This window comes from Bufo bufo, chromosome 3 (assembly GCF_905171765.1).
Source record: "Bufo bufo chromosome 3, aBufBuf1.1, whole genome shotgun sequence".
Lineage (NCBI taxonomy): Eukaryota > Metazoa > Chordata > Amphibia > Anura > Bufonidae > Bufo > Bufo bufo.
The window spans coordinates 406,009,182-406,031,236 of NC_053391.1; the positions used below are offsets into that span (position 1 = coordinate 406,009,182).

The window sequence follows — 22,055 nt, forward strand, 5'->3', positions numbered from 1 at the left end:
GCCACCAGAGCTAACACAATGTACAGAGCTGGAAGCATGGAAGCAGACAACTCCATACACTGTGCAGTGGCTATGCTGGGTTACTGTACCTCAGCCTCCCATTCTAGTGAAGTCCTGCTAACCCCTCTAAAATTCCTGGCAGCTTCCCTCTAAGCAAAGACTGATTTACAATAAACCCCCATCAACAACAGCAGTGGTGAGCAGGTGTAATTACACCTAAGCCGTCCCATTCACTTCTATTTCCTGTACAGTTAAATGGAAGAAGCGGTCCCGTAGAAGTGAATGGGACGGCTTACATGTGATTACACCTGCTCACCACTGCGGTTGCTACGGCAAGCAGATAAACAATGAAGAGAAGGCAGCGCTCTCACGGAGCGCTGCCTTCTCTTCAAACAGCTGATCGGCGGGGGTGCCAAGAGTCCTGAGGATAGGTCATCAATATAAATAAAGCGGACAACCCCTTTTAATATTTTTATGTTTTCTTTAAGGACATGCTGAATTTAATAAAGGAGCAGAAGAGGATCACAGTGGAGGTTAGAGATTATAAAATAATTCAAATAGCAAACTATAAGCTCCAAGGCATGACTAGTAACTTTAGCCAGGTTCACAAACTGACATGGAGAGTTTCTCTACTTAAAGGGGTTGTCTCACTTCAGCAGATGGCATTTATCATGTAGACACAGTTAATACAAGGCACTTACTAATGTATTGTGATTGTACATATTGCCTCCTTCCTCTACATGATAAGTCCCATTTGCTGAAGTGAGACAACCCCTTGGGTCCTTTTACATGACTGTGTCTGTTTATCGGACCACAAGCTGTGAACCCGCAAAACATGTGAACCCGCAAAACATGGACACAGACAGTGTGAACCCCGCATCGAGGTGCAGACCCATTGACTTCAAGGTTCAGCAAAGAATAGGACATGTCTTGTTTTTTGTGACGCTGACACACGGACCCGGAAGAAGACAGAGTGTTCTGTGCTTCCAGGTCTGTGTGCGGCCGTACGGCAAAAGATAAGACATGTCCAATTCTTTGCCACATCTTGCGGATGATGGACCCATTGAATTTAATGGGGGATATTTACTAAGCATGTTGCACCAGAATTATGGCGTAAAATGCACCAAAAAGAATGGCGTTTAGATTTGCACCAAATATATCAACTGTTTTCTCCAGAATTTTCACCATAAGTAATGCATCACGCCAGAAAGGAGTTATAAAAGTGGGCGGGGCTATCAAATTGGTGCATATTATGCCATCTTTTGTGTTGGTGTTTTGTGTAAAAAGTCGCATTTATGGAATAAATATGGGAATTTTTGTCAAAAAGTCGCATTTATTAAAAGTGAAACCAACTCATGGGAACAAGTGATAAGTAAGTATTAAAACAGGATGCAGTAATTTTTTCTAATATGAGTTAAACAGCAGGGTTTTATCAGAAAATTTACATCCGACAAAAACAAACCAATAGCAAAAACGTCCCAAGTGTGAAACAAAAGTCACAATTTGCCAGTGGAAATGTCGCAAATATGCTTCAAAAGTCGCAATTATGTTTCAAAAGTCTCAAGTGTAGTCTGGCAGGGGGGTGGCTGAAATGGTGCATTTTGGTTTAAAAAAGTCGCATTTTAGTGCTGTTGGTGTTAAAATGTCACAAATCAAGAGAAATGGGCGGATAATCAAGTTGACATTTTAAAAAGTCACATTTTACAAGTGGCGTGCACCTTTTGATATGTGAGGTGAAACAAATCACCAGTTTTGATTTGTAACTTTAGTATTTTTTGGCGCAAATAAACCATTATTGATAAATGTCCCCCAATGGGTCTGCACAGCGATGCAGGATGCACATGGTTGTTGTCCGTGTTTTGCGTATCTCCGGTTTACAGTCCACAAAACCGACACGGTTGTGTGAATGGGCTCTAATTGTCAAATTCTATTTTGCCATAATGTAGTTAAAGAGGACCTCTCTCATTCACACTCAACTGAAACTTGCTGCATACATTTACTGCCACCTCTTCATTCCCCATCAGTCTGGGCCATTATTTCTTGCACCTGATAGTAATGAATTGTCAGGTGGGCATTCTTCATTGCCTAAAGCCAATGGAACGACACCTCAGCCATTGACCCTGGGCGGTGGAGAGCACCCTCCTGGAACCTAGTATCGAAAATACTAGCACTGATTGCAAATGGCGGGGAAAGGAGGCGGACTAGAAGAATAAAATACGTCAGAACCAGGGAAGAGGCAGCTGTAAAGGTGTGCAGCCATTTTCAATTGAGTAAGTATTGTAGCTGACAAGTCCTCTTTACAGGGGTTGTCCAAGACCTAGAAAAATTAACAGGGGCCAGGCATGACAAAATAAATTAGTAAAATATAAAAATAAAAATTACCGTGACGTTCTCACCAGGGGAGTCATTTTTTTTTAATTTTTACTGAATGCAGGCCTCCTGTAGATTTTTTCTAGGTCTTAGAAACCCCTTTAAATCATATCACCTTTATGCCTGCTCTTCTTTAGGCCCCCTGCTACACGAACGTGTGCTTCCCGTTGCCGTATTGCGGACCGCATTTGCCGATCCGCAATACACGGGTGCCGTTCCTACAGAGTGCTTCCGAGGGGTTTCGCCCCGTACTTCCGTTCTGCAAAAAGATAGAACATGTCCTATCTTTTTGCGGAACGGCCGGATTGCGGACCCATTCAAGTTAATGGGTTCACGAACCGCTGTGGCTGCCCCACGGACTGTGTTCATGCATTGCGACACGCATTTTGCAGGCCGCAGCACGACCACAGGGGTGCACATGTTCGTGTGCAGGGGGCCTTAAACTATATTAATTCTAACAGTTTACAGAGAATACGATAGACATTGCTGCCTTATACTCACATAGAAATATATTTCACTTGGTTTAGGCTTGTTTATGTATGTGCTGTGAGCCTCATAAGAGTGTTTTGTGAGAATTTTCATTACTTTTGACGGTAAGGCTGGTTTCACACGGGCGTTGCGGGAAAATGTGCGGGTGCGTTGCGGGAACACGCGCGATTTTTCCGCGCGAGTGCAAAACATTGTAATGCGTTTTGCACTCGTGTGAGAAAAATCGCGCATGTTTGGTACCCAAACCCGAACTTCTTCACAGAAGTTCAGGTTTGGGATCGGTGTTCTGTAGATTGTATTATTTTCCCTTATAACATGGTTATAAGGGAAAATAATAGCATTCTGAATACAGAATGCATAGTAAAATAGCGATGGAGGGGTTAAAAAAATAAATAAAATAATTTAACTCACCTTAGTCCACTTGATCGCGCAGCCCGGCATCTCCTTCTGTCTCCTTCTTTGCTGATTGTAGGAACAGGACCTGTGGTGACGTCACTCCGGTCATCACATGGTCCATCACATGATCCATCACCATTGTAAAAGATCATGTGATGGATCATGTGATGACCGGAGTGACGTCACCACAGGTCCTGTTGCTGCACACAGCTAAGATGAAGACAGAAGGAGGTGCCGGGCTGAGCGATCAAGTGGATTAAGGTGAGTTAAATTTTATTATTTATTTTTTAACCCCTCCAGTGCTATTTTACTATGCATTCTGTATTCAGAATGCTATTATTTTCCCTTATAACCATGTTATAAGGGGAAATAATAATGATCGGGTCTCCATCCCGATGGTCTCCTAGCAACCGTGTGTGAAAATCGCACCTCATCCGCACTTACTTGCGGATGCTTGCGATTTTCACGCAACCCCATTCACTTCTATGGGGCCTGCGTTGCGTGAAAAACGCAGAATATAGAGCATGCTGTGATTTTCACGCAACTCACAAGTGATGCGTGAAAGTCACCGCTAATGTGAACAGCCCCATAGAATCGAATGGGTCGGGATTCAGTGCGGGTGCAATGCGTTCAACTCACGCATCGCATCCACGCGGAATATTTGCCCGTGTGAAAGGGGCCTAAGAATTGCAAAGCATGCAGAGCTATTTTTCCCATCAAAGCTTTGGAAGCCTTGATAGAACCTGAGGGAACAGAGCTTTAGCTTATGTATGTGCTATTGATTTCTGTTTAGTTTTTCTGCTTAACTCTTTTTATTTCAGAAAAGGAGTATGTGCCAGCACATAAGAAACAGAAGTGCGCTGACAATCAGCCTGGCATTGAGCAGTGCAAGAGGAAAACAAGAGAGTTTAATTTTGGTAAGGTGTCTCGGTCACAAGTATAGTATTTTCTGTGGAACATACATAAAATAAGCAGACATTATAGTGCAACGTATAGTACAAGGTGCAAGGTTATAGTACAAAAACATGCAAGGCTACAGGAAAATCAGGTCCAATCAGCAGTTTATTGTACTCTGTGCTGTGTGAATAGTCTGTTGACAGATGGTGATCACGTGCCAATTAACGCATCATGACATTTTCTATGAGAAATCCATTCAAAGAATACAGACTGATTTTTATTTAATCCAGTCATCTCCTATGCCTACAAGAAAAGCAGTGGGGGATCTCAGGCTGCTTTAATGGACTTTTAATAAGAGCAATTCAAATAATATTAGATTAACTCCTTTATGCATAACAGTCTATGTTATTAGCAGGAGTTAATTCTCGAATGCCTACATAAACCCCCTGATGACAGGATCTCCAGTGAGAGGGTAGCTGCGATTGACAGCTGCACTCGCAGCACAATGGCTGAGATCAGGGAAATCACTGCTCCTGGACATGTAAATAGTAATGTAGCAGTTACACTGGCTGCAAAACCAATACTTAATGTACCGGTCACGTCCACACACACACACAGGGGGAAGGATAGTGACCACTGCGCTCCACCCTCACCCCTGGCCCTGCCTACTTGCCTCACGAGTCCTGATGACAGGGGACAACTGGACGACAGTCCCTAACTTAGGATATGTGCAGGGAAGACAGACAAGACAAAATACGGAACATGAACGGACCGGGTCAGAACCAAGAAAGCTACGCAGTACAAAGGATTAAGCAAAGAATGGTCAGGAGAAGCCGGGGTCAAATACCAGGAGAGCAGAGAAGTACAAGAGGAGTCCTAAGAGAGTAGTCAGGTGGGAGCCGAGGTCACAATACCAGGACGGATGCGCAGTACAGGAGGAGCAGGAAAAGGATCGTCAGGGAACAGGATCAGGTAAGTATTCAGTAGTCCAACAAATAGCCAGAAACCTAGAAATTAACAGGCAACCTGTAGCCAGCAGGCTGCCTGTATTTATAGTGGGTAGTGAGGGTCATGTGACGTGGCCAGCGTCACATGACCGACAGACCAACCAGTCGAGCATCGAGTGATCAGCTCGGCGCTCAAGGCAGACTAGGAGCAGGGAACCACCCAGCTAGTAAAGCCGCCCTGGGAATGAGGTCAAACACAGATCCTCATTCCCAAATCTAAGCAACAGGTCTGCGGGAAATGGGGGACCGAGTGCACCTTCGGAACCCCGTGACAGTACCCCCCCTTTTACGAGGGGCCACCGGACCCAAGACTTCAGGCGATGGCTTTTCAGGGTGTTCTAAATGAAATTTACGAACAAGTCTAGGAGCATGAACCTCCCTGGCAGGTACCCAAGATCTCTCTTCAGGTCCATACCCCTTCCAGTGAATCAGGTACTGCAAGGAATTACGCACCTTCCTGACATCCACTATTTTAGACACCACATACTCGACAGCATCATTAAAAAGAACCGGCGGAGGCGAGGCTTTTGATGGTACTACCGGTTCAAAATATTTTTTAAGCAGAGATTTATGGAACACATTATGAATGTGGAATGACTCGGGCAGCTCCAACCTAAAAGATACCGGGTTAATCACTGCCGTGATCTTATATGGTCCAATAAAACGAGGAGCAAATTTTTTAGAAGTTACCTTGAGAGATAGATTCTTGGAGGACAACCATACTTTATCCCCAACCTGAAAGTTTACCCCCCTTGAACGTCTCCTATCGGCCTTGAGTTTTTGAGAACATTAAGCCTTTTCTAGGTTCGATTGAACCCGGGCCCAAACTGTGCACAGCTCGGAGGAGAGTTTATCTGCTTCAGGGTTAGAGGAGGAGATGGACGACCCAGAATGAAAACGGGGATGAAAACCATGGTTACAAAAGAAAGGGGAGACCCCAGCAGAAGAATTGACACGGTTATTTAAAGCAAATTCAGCCAACGGAAGGAATTTGACCCATAATTGCTGGTCATCAGCAACATACAACCTCAAGAATTGTTCCACAGACTGATTAAGGCGTTCAGTCTGCCCATTACTCTCAGGATGGTAGGCGGAAGAAAAAGACAATGAAATTTTACATCTTTGACAGAAGGCCCTCCAGAATTTGGACACAAACTGCACACCCCTGTCAGAAACAATATTTTCCGGGATGCCATGTAAACGAACAATCTCTCTCACAAAAATAGACGCCAGGGTTTTAGCATTCGGAAGTTTAGACACGGGAATAAAATGAACCATCTTGCTAAACCTATCGGCCACTACTCAAACCACAGTCTTACCCTCCGCCAGCGGTAGGTCAGTTATAAAGTCCATCGAGATATGGGACCAGGGTCTACTGGGAATGGGTAGGGGTCGTAGGTTACCAGCAGGGCGAGTCCTAGGTGTCTTAGACCTGGCACAAACCTCACAGGCTGACACGTAGGACTTAACATCCCTGGTCAGAGTGGGCCACCAATAAGATCTAGAAACCAGATCCTTAGTGCCCTCAACACCCGGATGTCCACAAAAGGCAGAATCGTGACACTCCCCCAACAGCTGGAGACGAAATTGTACGGGAACAAACAACTTATCTGTTGGGGTGGATGCCGGTGCCAGATGTTGTTCAGCCTTAATGCGAGCTGAGATATCCTGGGTTAGAGCTGCTAAGAAGATGTTTGCTGGTAGGATGGATTCAGGCGGCGTCTCAGTGGGTTGAAAAGCATGGAAGCTCCGAGATAATGCGTCTGCTTTCACATTTTTACTTCCCGGCCTGAACGTAATAGAGAAATCAAAATGGGTAAAAAACAGAGCCCATCGGGCTTGTCGGGGATTCAACCTCTTAGCTGACTCGAGAAACATTAGGTTTTTATGATCAGTGACAACAGTTACTCGATGCCTTGCACCCTCCAAAAAATGCCTCCACTCCTCAAATGCCCATTTAATAGCCAGCAGCTCCCTATTCCCTATGTCGTAGTTTCTCTCCGTGGGAGAGAATTTCCTGGAGAAAAAGGCACACGGTCTCAGGTTAGTGAGGCTAGCAGGACCTTGTGAAAGGACTGCTCCTGCGCCGTCCTCTGACGCATCCACCTCCACAATAAAAGGTTTCTCCTGATCAGGCTGGATCAGAATGGGAGCGCTACTAAATGCCTTTTTTAAGGTTTCAAATGAAGAGATGGCCTTGGTAGACCAATTCTCCAAATCCGCCCCTTTCTTAGTAAGTTCGGTCAATGGCTTAGCAATTACAGAAAAATTCATGATAAATTTACGATAGTAATTAGCGAAACTCAAAAACCGTTGTAAAGCCTTTAAGGATGAAGGCCTTACCCAATCCTTAATTAATAAAACCTAACCAGGATCCATCTTAAAGGCGTGAGGAGTCAAAACATGCCCTAGAAACAGTATCTCCTGTACACCAAAGACACATTTCTCTTACTTAGCGGATAGCTGGTTCTCCCTCAACACCTCTAATACTTGTTTGACATGAGACACATGAGATTCGAAATCTGGAGAGAATTTTAAAAATGTCATCAAAATAGACAATAATAAATTTACCTAAGAACTCCCTGAGAATATCGGTCATTGAGTTTTGGAACACATCTGGGGCATTGCTGAGTCCAAAAGGCATCACCTGATATTCAAAGTGTCCTATCGGAGTATTGAACGCTGTCTTCCATTCGTCTCCCTCCTTGATTCGGATTAGATTGTATGCCCCTTTCAGGTCAATCTTGGAAAACCAGGTTGCCCCCAGAACCTGGTTAAATAAATCCGGAATCAATGGGAGAGAGTATCTATTTTGGACAGTGATCTTATTCAATCTCCGGAAATCAATACAAGGCCTAAGACCACCATCCTTTTTTTTAACAAAGAAAAACCCTGCTCCCATAGGAGAGATTGAAGGTCTAATATGCCCTTTAGCAAGGCTCTCCTTAATACACTGCGTGCAGAATTATTAGGCAAATGAGTATTTTGACCACATCATCCTCTTTATGCATGTTGTCTTACTCCAAGCTGTATAGGCTCGAAAGCCTACTACCAATTAAGCATATTAGGTGATGTGCATCTCTGTAATGAGAAGGGGTGTGGTCTAATGACATCAACACCCTATATTAGGTGTGCATAATTATTAGGCAACTTCCTTTCCTTTGGCAAAATGGGTCAAAAGAAGGACTTGACAGGCTCAGAAAAGTCAAAAATAGTGAGATATCTTGCAGAGGGATGCAGCACTCTTAAAATTGCAAAGCTTCTGTAGCGTGATCATCGAACAATCAAGCGTTTCATTCAAAATAGTCAACAGGGTCGCAAGAAGCGTGTGGAAAAACCAAGGTGCAAAATAACTGCCCATGAACTGAGAAAAGTCAAGCGTGCAGCTGCCAAGATGCCACTTGCCACCAGTTTGGCCATATTTCAGAGCTGCAACATCACTGGAGTGCCCAAAAGCACAAGGTGTGCAATACTCAGAGACATGGCCAAGGTAAGAAAGGCTGAAAGACGACCACCACTGAACAAGACACACAAGCTGAAACGTCAAGACTGGGCCAAGAAATATCTCAAGACTGATTTTTCTAAGGTTTTATGGACTGATGAAATGAGAGTGAGTCTTGATGGGCCAGATGGATGGGCCCGTGGCTGGATTGGTAAAGGGCAGAGAGCTCCAGTCCGACTCAGACGCCAGCAAGGTGGAGGTGGAGTACTGGTTTGGGCTGGTATCATGAAAGATGAGCTTGTGGGGCCTTTTCGGGTTGAGGATGGAGTCAAGCTCAACTCCCAGTCCTACTGCCAGTTTCTGGAAGACACCTTCTTCAAGCAGTGGTACAGGAAGAAGTCAGCATCCTTCAAGAAAAACATGATTTTCATGCAGGACAATGCTCCATCACACGCGTCCAAGTACTCCACAGCGTGGCTGGCAAGAAAGGGTATAAAAGAAGAAAATCTAATGACATGGCCTCTTTGTTCACCTGATCTGAACCCCATTGAGAACCTGTGGTCCATCATCAAATGTGAGATTTACAAGGAGGGAAAACAGTACACCTCTCTGAACAGTGTCTGGGAGGCTGTGGTTGCTGCTGCACGCAATGTTGATGGTGAACAGATCAAAACACTGACAGAATCCATGGATGGCAGGCTTTTGAGTGTCCTTGCAAAGAAAGGTGGCTATATTGGTCACTGATTTGTTTTTGTTTTGTTTTTGAATGTCAGAAATGTATATTTGTGAATGTTGAGATGTTATATTGGTTTCACTGGTAAAAATAAATAATTGAAATGGGTATATATTTGTTTTTTGTTAAGTTGCCTAATAATTATGCACAGTAACAGTCACCTGCACACACAGATATCCCCCTAAAATAGCTAAAACTAAAAACAAACTAAAAACTACTTCCAAAAATATTCAGCTTTGATATTAATGAGTTTTTTGGGTTCATTGAGAACATGGTTGTTGTTCAATAATAAAATTAATCCTCAAAAATACAACTTGCCTAATAATTCTGCACTCCCTGTATAATCTTCCATAGCCTTGCGTTCGGGCCCTGAAAGATTATAAATTCGCCCTTTAGGAAATTTGGCACCCTCTATTAGCTCTATGGCGCAATCATAAGGTCTATGGGGGGGTAGATCCTCTGGAGTAGGGGATGAGAATACATCAGAAAATTCTTTAATAACTGAGGGTAATGTATTAGACCTTACTGAAACCCCAGCCTGGACCACGGACAAGAATGAGTCACACTTAGGTCCCCATTTCACCAACTCTTCTTTGGACCAATCAGTTGTGGGGTTATGTAAACGGAGCCAAGCCAACCCCAGTACCACCTCAACCGGTAGGTTCTCCAGGACTAAAAGGGAACATCTCTCAGAGTGGCACACACCCACGGTCAGAGAAATTTCAGAGGTACATGACCTCACCGTACCACCCATCAGGGGAGTAGCATCAATAGCCATAACATGGATAGGTGTAGGTAAAGCAAACATAGGAATACCCAATTTACTAGCAAATTCAAAGTCAATAAAGCTGGCCGCTGAACCGGAATCAATAAAGGCCTTACCCGGCCACTTATTAACCCCCAGAGAAATTGTTATGGGTACCAAAAGCTTATATTTAGAAAAATCAGGGTGTACCTGGTCTTTAGGTTGTCCTGCCTTAGGAGACTTGTCAGAGAGGACCCTCTTAGGACACTTGTTGATCCAATGGCCAGGATCTCCACAGTAGAAGCACTGTCTGCGACGAAGATTACCCCGGGTCATGCCAACCTGCATGGGTTCCTCGGTGGAGACCTCAGTGTTGTCCCTGGAAAAGGCCTCTGGCTGGACCACCATCTGAGAACAGAACTGTCGTTCTTGTCGTCTCTCTCTAACTCGTCGGTCAAGTCAGACAACTAGGGTCATCATCTCCTCTAAGGTCTCTGGAATTTGATAACTGATCAATAGATCTTTTAAAATATCAGACAGACCAGACCTAAACTGACTCTTCAGGGCTGGTTCATTCCATCCTGAGGGGACACACCACCGTCTGAATTGGGTGCAATACTCCTCCGCAGGGAGATGGCTCTGAACCAGTGCCCTAAGAGCCGTCTCGGCTACCAGGGCCCTGTCTGGTTCATCATAGAGGGTACCCAGGGCCTGAAAAAAAACCTCCACAGAAGTCAGACAACTGGCCCAGGAGGTAACGAGAATGCCCAGGCCTGGGGATCACCCTGTAGTAGAGAAATGATAATCCCCACGCGTTGGCTCTCGGGACCGGAGGACACGGGGCGCAAACGGAAGTAGAGTTTGCAACTCTCCTTAAAGGAGAGAAACCTCTTCCGGTCTCCAGAAAAGGGTTCTGGGAGCTTGATCTGGGGTTCAAAATGTGGACTGGAGGACAGAGGAGTGGAAGAAGCTTGCCCTAACTCAAAAGATCTGAGTTTCTCTCCTAGCTCCTGCACCACCTGTGTCAAGCTAGAGACATGGTCAGTCAGGGTAGTAAGAGGATTCATGATACAGTGGTTATTGGGCCTGTTAATCTGTAACGGTCACGTCCACACACACACAGGGGGAAGGATAGTGACCACTGCGCTCCACCCTCACCCCTGGCCCTGCCTACTTGCCTCACGAGTCCTGATGACAGGGGACAACTGGACGACAGTCCCTAACTTAGGATATGTGCAGGGAAGACAGACAAGACAAAATACGGAACATGAATGGACCGGGTCAGAACCAAGAAAGCTACGCAGTACAAAGGATTAAGCAAAGAATGGTCAGGAGAAGCTGGGGTCAAATACCAGGAGAGCAGAGAAGTACAAGAGGAGTCCTAAGAGAGTAGTCAGGTGGGAGCCGAGGTCACAATACCAGGACGGATGCGCAGTACAGGAGAAGCAGGCAAAGGATCGTCAGGGAACAGGATCAGGTAAGTATTCAGTAGTACAACAAATAGCCAGGAACCTAGAAATTAACAGGCAACCTGTAGCCAGCAGGCTGCCTGTATTTATAGTGGGTAGTGAGGGTCATGTGACGTGGCCAGCGTCACATGACCGACAGACCAACCAGTCGAGCACCGAGTGATCAGCTCGGCGCTCAAGGCAGACTAGGAGCAGGGAACCACCCAGCTAGTAAAGCCGCCCTGGGAATGAGGTCAAACACAGATCCTCATTCCCAAAGCTAAGCAACAGGTCTGCGGGAAATGGGGGACCGAGTGCACCTTCGGAACCCCGTGACACTTAAATAGTTTTGATTTCTTATTCCTACCTTTAACTAAATTATTTCCCAACCCATCTAACGTTCACTTAGGTAGACTAACTAATATAAATATATTACAAAGACATACATTTTTGTCGTAGATATTGGTTTTAAAGGTGTCTGCATTCATGACATTCTAGGGCAGTGAAGGTGTTATTATTTATATTCCTAGTGGCCTCGGGCAATGAAGTGGTTAATGCCAGCATCTCAGGTGGTCTATGGTTGTAAAGGTGTTACTTTCGGTATACCTGATGATCTAGGGTAGTGAAAGGGTTAATTTCAGTAGACTTGCTGGTCTAGGGCAGTAAAAAAAGGATAATCGCAATATTCATGGTAGTCTTGGGCAGGTAGGGGTTTCAATATCAGGTGCCCTAGTGGTCTAAGGCAGTGAATGGGTTAATGTAAGTATCCCTGGTGATGTAGGGCAGTGAAGAGGTTAAAGCTAGGATCCCTGGTGTTTTAGGACAGTCAGATGGTTAATTTGACTATAATCCGTGGTGGAGGGAGTGGAAGTGTTAATGTTGCATACCTGCGGTCCAATGGTTACTAACCTGTCAAGGCACCAGTGTTGTCCTGGTTGTACACTAATGTTTCAGCTTCCTGTCCTGCACTAATCAGAGAAAGGAGTACAAGTAGGAATAGAGAGGACTCTGCAGCTATAGCTGTATGGCTGCACAGTTCTCTTTATGATCATGGAACACAATTAAGAAAAAGCTCTGTTTATTAAGGGGAAAGCTCAGTTTGTCTGCTTAGGAGTAGACTTTCATTGAGCTGGGATAGCTTTGGAAGCAAATACTGTGCAAAATAGATTGTGTGGAAATTAGTGCTATTGTATACTGATATCATGGTAACGCAAAGGATATTAAGCCCTTCGTGACCTCTGCCGTTTATGTATGGCATAAGTCGGCACCTTAAAGATGGCGTCTGCTTGTGTGTGCAGGGCGCGCCATAGCTGTCGGGTTTTTGCTGTTTCAAACAGCAAAGACCTGGGGTGAATGTATGCAATCAGTCATAAGACTGATCACATGCATTTAACCATTCAGATGCCGTGGTGATATGTGAGCACGTCATCTGATCAGTGCAGACACGGGAGCTACATGCTCCTGTGCCTGTATTAGCTTTCCCCGGCTGTGTTCTGGGAACCTGTTATATGCCTGTGATAGCTCGGAGCCTTAAGCAGGCTCTGATACCTATCACTGGTATATACCAACAGATGGCAGCACTGTATTGGTATATAAACAGTGATGGCTAACCTCCAGCACTCAAGCTGTGGTAAAACTACGTCTCTCAGCATGCTCCATCCATTTCAGCTGGAGTGCCGGAGGTTAGCCATCACAGGTATATAGTAAATAGTGTGTTCTATGATGGCTATATAGCCATCACGGCACACAATGGGCCATCTAATAATTGGCAGTTATAGTCACCCAGTGTGACTTAAAAAAAGTTTTTAAAAATACATAAAAGTTTAATTCACACCCTTTCCCCAAAATAAAAATAATAATAAAAAATTATAGGCATCGCCACATCCGAAAACGCCCGTACTATTAAAATATAACAATATTTATCCCATACGGTGAATGATGTAACGGAACAAAATTCAAAATGGCCAATTCGCCATTTTTTTTTTCACTTCACCTCCCACACACTTGGTATCACTAAAAAGTACAGATTGCCCCACAAAAATATGCCCTCATACAGCTCCATACACATAACTAGAAAAAAAGTTATAGGGGTCAGAATATGGTGATGAAAATAAAAAAGAATTATTTTTAAAGGTTTTTAATTTTTTCACTATTAAAACACAAGAAAAATTATACTAGTGTGGTATCGTTGTAAATGTACTGACCTGGAGAATGAAGGGAACAGGTCTATTTTACCGCATAGGGAACGCCGTAACAAAAATCCCATAAAACTGGCAGAATTGCGTTTTTTTCCAATTCCACCCCATTTGGATTTTTTTCTAGCTCCCCACTACATCATATGCAATATTAAATAGTGCCATTAGAAAGTACAACTTCTCCCGCAAAAAACAAGCCCCATGCGGCTACGTGAACGGAAAAATAATTATATTATGGCTCTGGAAAGACAAAGAGTAAAAAACAAAAACGCTAAAATGGAAAATTGCAAAGTCCTCTACGGATTAAAGAAAGGCACTGTAACTTTGACCTTTTACACAGCTTTTCAAGCCATAGGCTGGTATGGCATACTGACTATACTATGCCAAAGAAAAAGTCTGATTTATGGGGTCTGAACTCCACTGATCATGAGAATTGGGTTGACCAGTCTCCGTTTCCAATGCAAATATAGCTGCACATGCATGATCACTCTCCATTAAAGCTCACTTGGCTCTTTCTATATATCCCATTCACTTTAGGCCTCATGCACACATAGAAACATAGAATGTGTCGGCAGATAAGAATCATTTGGCCCATCTAGTCTGCCCAATATACTGAATACTATGAATAGCCCTTGGCCTTATCTTATATGAAGGATGGCCTTATGCCTATCCCATGCATGCTTAAACACCTTCACTGTATTTGCAGCTACCACTTCTGCAGGAAGGCTATTCCATGCATCCACTACTCTCTCAGTAAAGTAATACTTCCTGTACTTATCAAGCTGCAAGGTAACCCAAACTGACTCTAAATTGGTCTCACTAACTTGTATTAAATTAGATTTTATGCTATCTTTCACATACAGGGCCACCCCTCCCCCTTTCTTGCCTTCTCTGTCTTTCCTATATAGAGAGAACCCTGGTATTGTTATATCCCAGTCATTACTCCCATTGAACCATGTCTCAGTAACAGCCACTAAATCTATATTCTCAGATGCCATTATAGACTCAAGTTCATTGATCTTATTCAATAAACTGCGAGCATTTGTAGACAAGACTCTGAGTTTGTCATTTCTTAACCTATGTGCCACTGGCATCTTCTAGCATTGTTCCGGGGGGGCAGTCGGACTGCTGGATTATCACTCTTTTGTCCCCCTTTCCTAGTTTAAATGCTCCTTAGCAAATACTTTGAACTGTTCACTGAGGACATTCGTTCCCTTGAGAGAAAGATGCAAACCATCTTTCTTGTACAGTTCTTTTCCATTCCAACGAGAGCTAACATGAGACACAAAGCCAAACCCTTGGTTCAGACATCATTCACCAAGCCATAAATTGAATTCCTTAATGTGCATCTTCCTGTCATGCTGAAGGTTATGCACAGGCAAAACTGCAGAGAATGAAACAGTTAATGCAACCTCCCGTATATCATTTCCAAGTGTGTGAAAAGCTTCCTTCACCTTTGAAACCTCATTGCAAGCCAGATCATTTGTCCCAAGATGGACAATAACATCCACCTCCCTTTCCTGCTTTGCTTGCCTAACAATATTAAGGATACGTCGTCTATCCCTGCTAGCGGTAGCACCAGGGAGACATCTCACAACACCATTTTCCTCAAACTTCACACCTCTTATGATAGAATCGCCCACCAACAGCTGCTTACTATCAGTCCTCACCTTATCCTTTTTGTCTTTGGCTGCAGTCTTGCATACTTTAGGCATGGGAGATGATTGTTCCTCACCCACTGTGCCTGAGCCATCCTCCATGTTGCTCTTGCGCTCTGAAAGTGCTGCGAATGAATTCTGAAGAGCCACAGACTGTGGGACATGTCTTCTATCCACAACTCTCAGTCTACCAGAACCTGCAGTAACCCATCTTCTATTTCTAGGAGGCCTCTGTGGCAGTGGCATTGCAACATTCCCAGCCTGAGTTTGTTTAACAGTTCATTTACAAATCGCAGATTTTAAAAATGCAATTTCCTGCTGCATTACGGAGAGCTGTCTACAGATTAGACAGTATCCAAACCTCCGAAGAGTGGAACCTGAAATAAAAGCACAACAATTCCTGCACTGAACCAGGTCTGCCATTTTAAAGAGGGGAAAGATTTTAAACAAACAAATCTTACTTTTTTAGATTGTATCCACCTCCAGATTACCTCCTGAGTATCTCCTGAATATCTCAGCTGCACTTATAAAAATCAGCACTTGAAAATGCAGCAAGCTATAATTAGGCAAGCTAATACTATGTTGCTATATATACACACACTCCCACAAAAGCTCCTCCCCCAACAACAAATTTAACACCTTAATCACCTATGCTCATTTGCAATCAGACAATAGCAAGAACCTGTCTAACAAATTCCTTACCTGTTTTGAAGCACAGTGTCTGAGTATCCACCAGAAACACAGCTGAAGTTCTGCTGTTTTGTGGAACACGGCCGTGAGCGGTCCGTGGTATCCCGGCCTGGCATCCTGCTGAGAGCAGGAGCGCATGGCGTCATTGGTTGCTATGTCATTGGTTGCTATGACGCCGTGCGCTTCATGCCGCCGCTGCACTACCGTAATACACTCGTATGATCTATACGAGTGTTCCACGGCCGTGTGCATGAGGCCTTAATGAAACTAGTCTGTAAACCAAATTTTACTTAAAGGGAACCTGTCACCAGTTTTATGGTGTCCTAACTAAGGGCAACATAAATAAGTGACTGATTCTCTTAGCAAAATGCGGGTCACTTTCTTTAATTGACCCAGTCAATCTGCCAACATCTTGTATTGAAAAGCTCCAGCTCATAATGATGAGTCCTGAATATTCATGAGCTCCTGACTCTCCCCGCCTACCTGCTGCTGATTGACAGCTATTTTCCATATGAATCAGCAGCAGGTGGGCAGGGGAGTGGCTAAAGCTCTGAATTAAAAAAACGCTGGACTCACTGACATCATGCTGGACTCAAATCAGCTCATTAGCATGCGGCATGTGGCATCTTTGTGTGTATATTATGAGGTAACCATCTGTCACACCAGTAAGTGAATACATCTAAGGCACTTTTTATTAGTTAATGATTGTATATAATTAGTTAGATTATAATCAAATATCCACATGACAGGTTCCCTTTAAAGCAGCCTGATTTCAATTGTTGTGTTAATTTGTTTTCAGAAAAATGGAATGCAAGGATTACTGAACTAAGAAAACAAGTAGAAGAATTATTTGAGAAAAAGTATGGTATGTCATCTTGTAAACTACCTGACATCACAGTGACTATAGAGCATAAAAAATGTTTAGTCGCACAATGCCTTTTCAGGAATAGATTCCTTGGAGTCGGGTTTCCACCTTGTTGGATAATATTAAACAAACTCCAGGAAAAATTGTCAAGATTTGTGTGTTTTCTCTTAGAATGCAAGTTTTATTTCTTATATGCGGCGGTTTAGTTATGTTTCTGCCATTCAAGGCCTTTCTCAAACTGGTGCCGCTGGTGAGGAGAGAGATAAGAATGCGTGCTCAATCAGATGGAAGTGGGTCCGCACTGTAGAATACGAGCTCTTTGAATGATATGTTGAACACTACCTCCAGAATTCGGATTCTGGAAGCTAAAAATACCAAGCTTCAAGCTTCAAGGCCAGTCATTGTCTACAGTTGCACATATGACTCCATCCATCTAGTAGTTTACAGACGGGACCCAGAAGACCTGTGAAACCCATTTTGGCAAGACTGGCCATCCATCTAATGTGTATTGCAGGTGTCCCATATCTTCTTGATGGCAGATATTGGGAAAGATGAATTGAGCATACTGGATTTCAGCATGCCCTATCCTTTGTTCCTGTGAGAGACATGTAGCTGCCAGAAGTGTCTGGCAATAGCTAATTACTCTCTTCCCGTTAAATACACATGCACACTTTGTGTTCATTTATATAGGGGGATTGGGAAGAATAATTGTTGGCCAAATGAGCATTGGCTCAACGGCCGTCTAAAGTGTATGAGCACATTTAGAATGGAGCTCTGTCTTTCACACTGCCTAAACCAGGGATGGCCAACCTGCGGCTCTCCAGCTGTTGCAAAACTACAACTCCCAGCATGCCCAGTCTGCCTACAGCTATCAGCTACAGCAGGGCATGGTGGGAGTTGTAGTTTTACAATAGCTGGAGAGCCGCAGGTTGGCCATCCCTGGCCTAAACCAATGGACTATGCAGTCCTCAGAGATAAGCAGAGAAGACAAAGAAAAATAAGCTCTTAAGGTCAGATGCATTTCACAATTTTAAAACATCTGTTACTGTTGAATACAAATATTCCAACGTTTCTGGCCCCATCATTACTCCCATTTTTACATGATCCATGACTAAAGGCTGTTTCACTCGATTGAGTCCATTGCAGGAATCACGCTCCGTACGTGAGCGTGATCCTCTGTTCTGGACTTGAAGGAGGGCATGGCATTATACTAATTTATAATGCTATGTGTCTCTGCTTGATCTTATTTCTACAGGATCATACTGACATAAAGCTGTCAGTATGATCCTGTATCAGTAAGGTCAAGCAGAGGTACATAGCATTGTGCCTACCATAGAGCAACAGAAATGGCCTTTTCAAACAGCTGATTGGCAGGGATGCTGGGATTCAGACCCCGTCCGATCAGATATTTATAACCTATCCTGAGGAAAGGTCATGAATATTCTACTCACAGAAAACACCTTTAACATTGGTGTCTATAACTGACTTTACATGTATACAAAAAGAAGCAAAATATTAGTACCTGCTCAGAGATGCCATCTTGTAAAGATAGTTGTTTTTTTATACCTCAAATTGCATTGCATGAGCACCAGTGTAGTATGTTATTATGAAGGTAAAAATTGTGTTTATGTATTCCCTTAAAAGCTGAAGCAATAAATGTGAGTGGGCCGGTATCCATTCCATATCACCTTTTCCAGTCTAATTCAGAAGATCTTTATGTGGAAGGACTGCCGGAAGGAATCCCGTTTAGGAGACCTTCAACTTATGGAATTCCACGTCTGGAAAGAATACTGCTGACAAGAGAGAGGATGAGATATGTCATCAAAAAGTATGTTAATTACAAATACAGGTGCTATTAGTAGAACTTTCTGCTTTAATGAGTGACAGCTGTTGCATCCAACCAGGAGACCATTGCAGCTATCACTCAGAATGGGGAGAGGGGGGAGGCTATGAAGCAGTGCAATGCTAACAGCAGTTCACAGTGAAGCTTCACCTCAAGTGCACTTTCAATAGTAAGATAGCAGAGGGACTTTTTATTATAAAAGCAATTGACAGTATACATTTCTTTAAAAAAAATCTCCTTAGGCCTGAGCTTCTGAATACAACAAAAGAAGCCATATCCATTGAAAGGACAGCGCCAGGAGGTAAAATGATTTTTATATTTACTGTCATAGTTTTGTCATGCCTTATTTAACCACCTATCATGTTCAACTGAAATTGATTTCTTCTTTATATAGTGAAAGAAGAGTGGTATGAAAAGATAACCAAGTTAAGAAAAAGTGTTGATCAACTGTTCAGCAAAAAGTTTGGTAGGTGTTTTTTATTCCCCTTTAAAAGTAGATAATGACAGCCAAATCAAACACATGAGTCAAATTATAAGACATGGTCATATATTTATTGAGGAAAATGGTCCAATATCACATGCCTGTAAGTGGGAAAGGTATATGAACCTTTGCTTTCAGTATCTGGTGTGACCCCTTTGTGCAGCAATAACTGCAACTAAACGTTTCTGGTAATTGTTGATTAGTCCTGCACATCAGCTTCAACCGTGTTGTCTTGATTGGTTTCCTCCCATGAACTGCTCGCTTTTGGTCCTTATACAACATTTTTATTAGATTAAGGTCAGGTCTTTCTCCTTGCAATTCTGCCATGCACACCATTGTTGTTCAGCATCCTTCTGATGCTGGACTCATGAACATTAACATTAGCTAATGCGAGATAGGCCTTTAGAAGCCTAGAGGTTACCTTGGCTTCCTTTGTGAATCTCATGGACTATTATATGCCTTGCTTGGTGTGATCTTTTTTGGTCAACTACTCTTGGTCAGGGTAACAATGGTCTTGAATTTTCTCTATTTGTATGCAGTCTGTCTGACTGTGGATTTGTGGAGTCTAAACTCTTTAGAGATGGTTTTGTAACCTTTTTCAGCTTAATGAGCATCAACAACTATTCTTCTGAGGTTCTCAGAAATGTCATTTGTTTGTGCCATGATACACTTCCACAGACCTTGTTAATCTTTAAATACAACTCTCACACCTGATTGTCATCCCATTTATTAGAAAACATCTGTATATATATATATATTCTCACCTAAAGAATTATTAGGAACACCATACTAATACGGTGTTGGACCCCCTTTTGCCTTCAGAACTGCCTTAATTCTACGTGGCATTGATTCAACAAGGTGCTGATAGCATTCTTTAGAAATGTTGGCCCATATTGATAGGATAGCATCTTGCAGTTGATGGAGATTTGAGGGATGCACATCCAGGGCACGAAGCTCCCGTTCAACAACATCCCAAAGATGCTCTATTGGGTTGAGATCTGGTGACTGTGGGGGCCATTTTAGTACAGTGAACTCATTGTCATGTTCAAGAAACCAATTTGAAATGATTCGAGCTTTGTGACATGGTGCATTATCCTGCTGGAAGTAGCCATCAGAGGATGGATACATGTTCCCATTCTGTTTACGCCAAATTCAGACTCTACCATTTGAATGTCTCAACAGAAATCGAGACTCATAAGACCAGGCAACATTTTTCCAGTCTTCAACAGGCCAACTTTGGTGAGCTCGTGCAAATTGTAGCCTCTTTTTCCTATTTGTAGTGGAGATGAGTGGTACCCGGTGGGGTCTTCTGCTGTTGTAGCCCATCCGCCTCAAGGTTGTGCGTGTTGTGGCTTCACAAATGCTTTGCTGCATACTTCGGTTGTAACGAATGGTTATTTCAGTCAACGTTGCTCTTCTATCAGCTTGAATCAGTCGTCCCATTCTCCTCTGACCTCTAGCATCCACAAGGCATTTTTGCCCACAGGACTGCCGCATACTGGATGTTTTTCCCTTTTCACACCATTCTTTGTAAACCCTAGAAATGGTTGTGCGTGAAAATCCCAGTAACTGAGCAGATTGTGAAATACTCAGACCGGCCCGTCTGGCACCAACAACCATGCCACGCTCAAAATTGTTTAAATCACCTTTCTTTCCCATTCTGACATTCAGTTTGGCGTTCAGGAGATTGTCTTGACCAGGACCACACCCCTAAATGCATTGAAGCAACTGCCATGTGATTGGTTGACTAGATAATTGCATTAATGAGAAATAGAACAGGTGTTCCTAATAATTCTTTAGGTGAGTGTATATATACAGTACAGACCAAAAGTTTGGACACACCTTCTCATTCAAAGAGTTTTCTTTATTTTCATGACTATGAAGGCATCAAAACTATGAATTAACACATGTGGAATTATATACATAACAAATAAGTGTGAAACAACTGAAAATATGTCATATTCTAGGTTCTTCAAAGTAGCCACCTTTTGCTTTGATTACTGCTTTACACACTCTTGGCATTCTCTTGATGAGCTTCAAGAGGTAGTCCCCTGAAATGGTCTTCCAACAGTCTTGAAGGAGTTCCCAGAGATGCTTCGCACTTGTTGGCCCTTTTGCCTTCACTCTGCGGTCCAGCTTACCCCAAACCATCTCGATTGTGTTCAGGTCCGGTGACTGTGGAGGCCAGGTCATCTGGCGCAGCACCCCATCACTCTCCTTCATGGTCAAATAGCCCTTACTTTCAAAGTTTTCCCAATTTTTCGGCTGACTGACTGACCTTCATTTCTTAAAGTAATGATGGCCACTCGTTTTTCTTTACTTAGCTGCTTTTTTCTTGCCATAATACAAATTCTAACAGTCTATTCAGTAGGACTATCAGCTGTGTATCCACCTGACTTCTCCTCAACGCAACTGATGGTCCCAACCCCATTTATAAGGCAAGAAATCCCACTTATTAAACCTGACAAGGCACACCTGTGAAGTGAAAACCATTTCAGGGGACTACCTCTTGAAGCTCATCAAGAGAATGCCAAGAGTGTGCAAAGCAGTAATCAAAGGAAAAGGTGGCTACTTTGAAGAACCTAGAATATGACATATTTTCAGTTGTTTCACACTTGTTTGTTATGTATATAATTTCACATGTGTTAATTCATAGTTTTGATGCCTTCAGTGTGAATCAACAATTTTCATAGTCATGAAAATAAAGAAAACTCTTTGAATGAGAAGGTGTGTCCAAACTTTTGGTCTGTATATATATATACATATACACACACACATACATTGCTATCTGTGGAC

General features: G+C 43.1%; 1 protein-coding gene across 3 annotated transcripts in view; it reads left to right on the forward strand.

Annotated features, from left to right (window-relative positions):
* Positions 1–22,055, forward strand: part of GTF2I (general transcription factor IIi) — a 94,502-nt gene that overhangs the window by 15,863 nt on the left and 56,584 nt on the right. For all 3 annotated transcript variants that reach the window (XR_005777627.1, XM_040424836.1, XM_040424838.1), the window contains exons 10-15: positions 489–533; positions 4,077–4,172; positions 16,870–16,935; positions 18,580–18,763; positions 19,021–19,079; positions 19,173–19,244. Coding sequence is in view for 2 of the 3 variants with exons in the window: in XM_040424836.1 (XP_040280770.1) it covers positions 489–533; positions 4,077–4,172; positions 16,870–16,935; positions 18,580–18,763; positions 19,021–19,079; positions 19,173–19,244 (522 nt within the window). In the remaining variant the exon portion in view is untranslated. The remainder of the gene's footprint in view (positions 1–488; positions 534–4,076; positions 4,173–16,869; positions 16,936–18,579; positions 18,764–19,020; positions 19,080–19,172; positions 19,245–22,055) is intronic.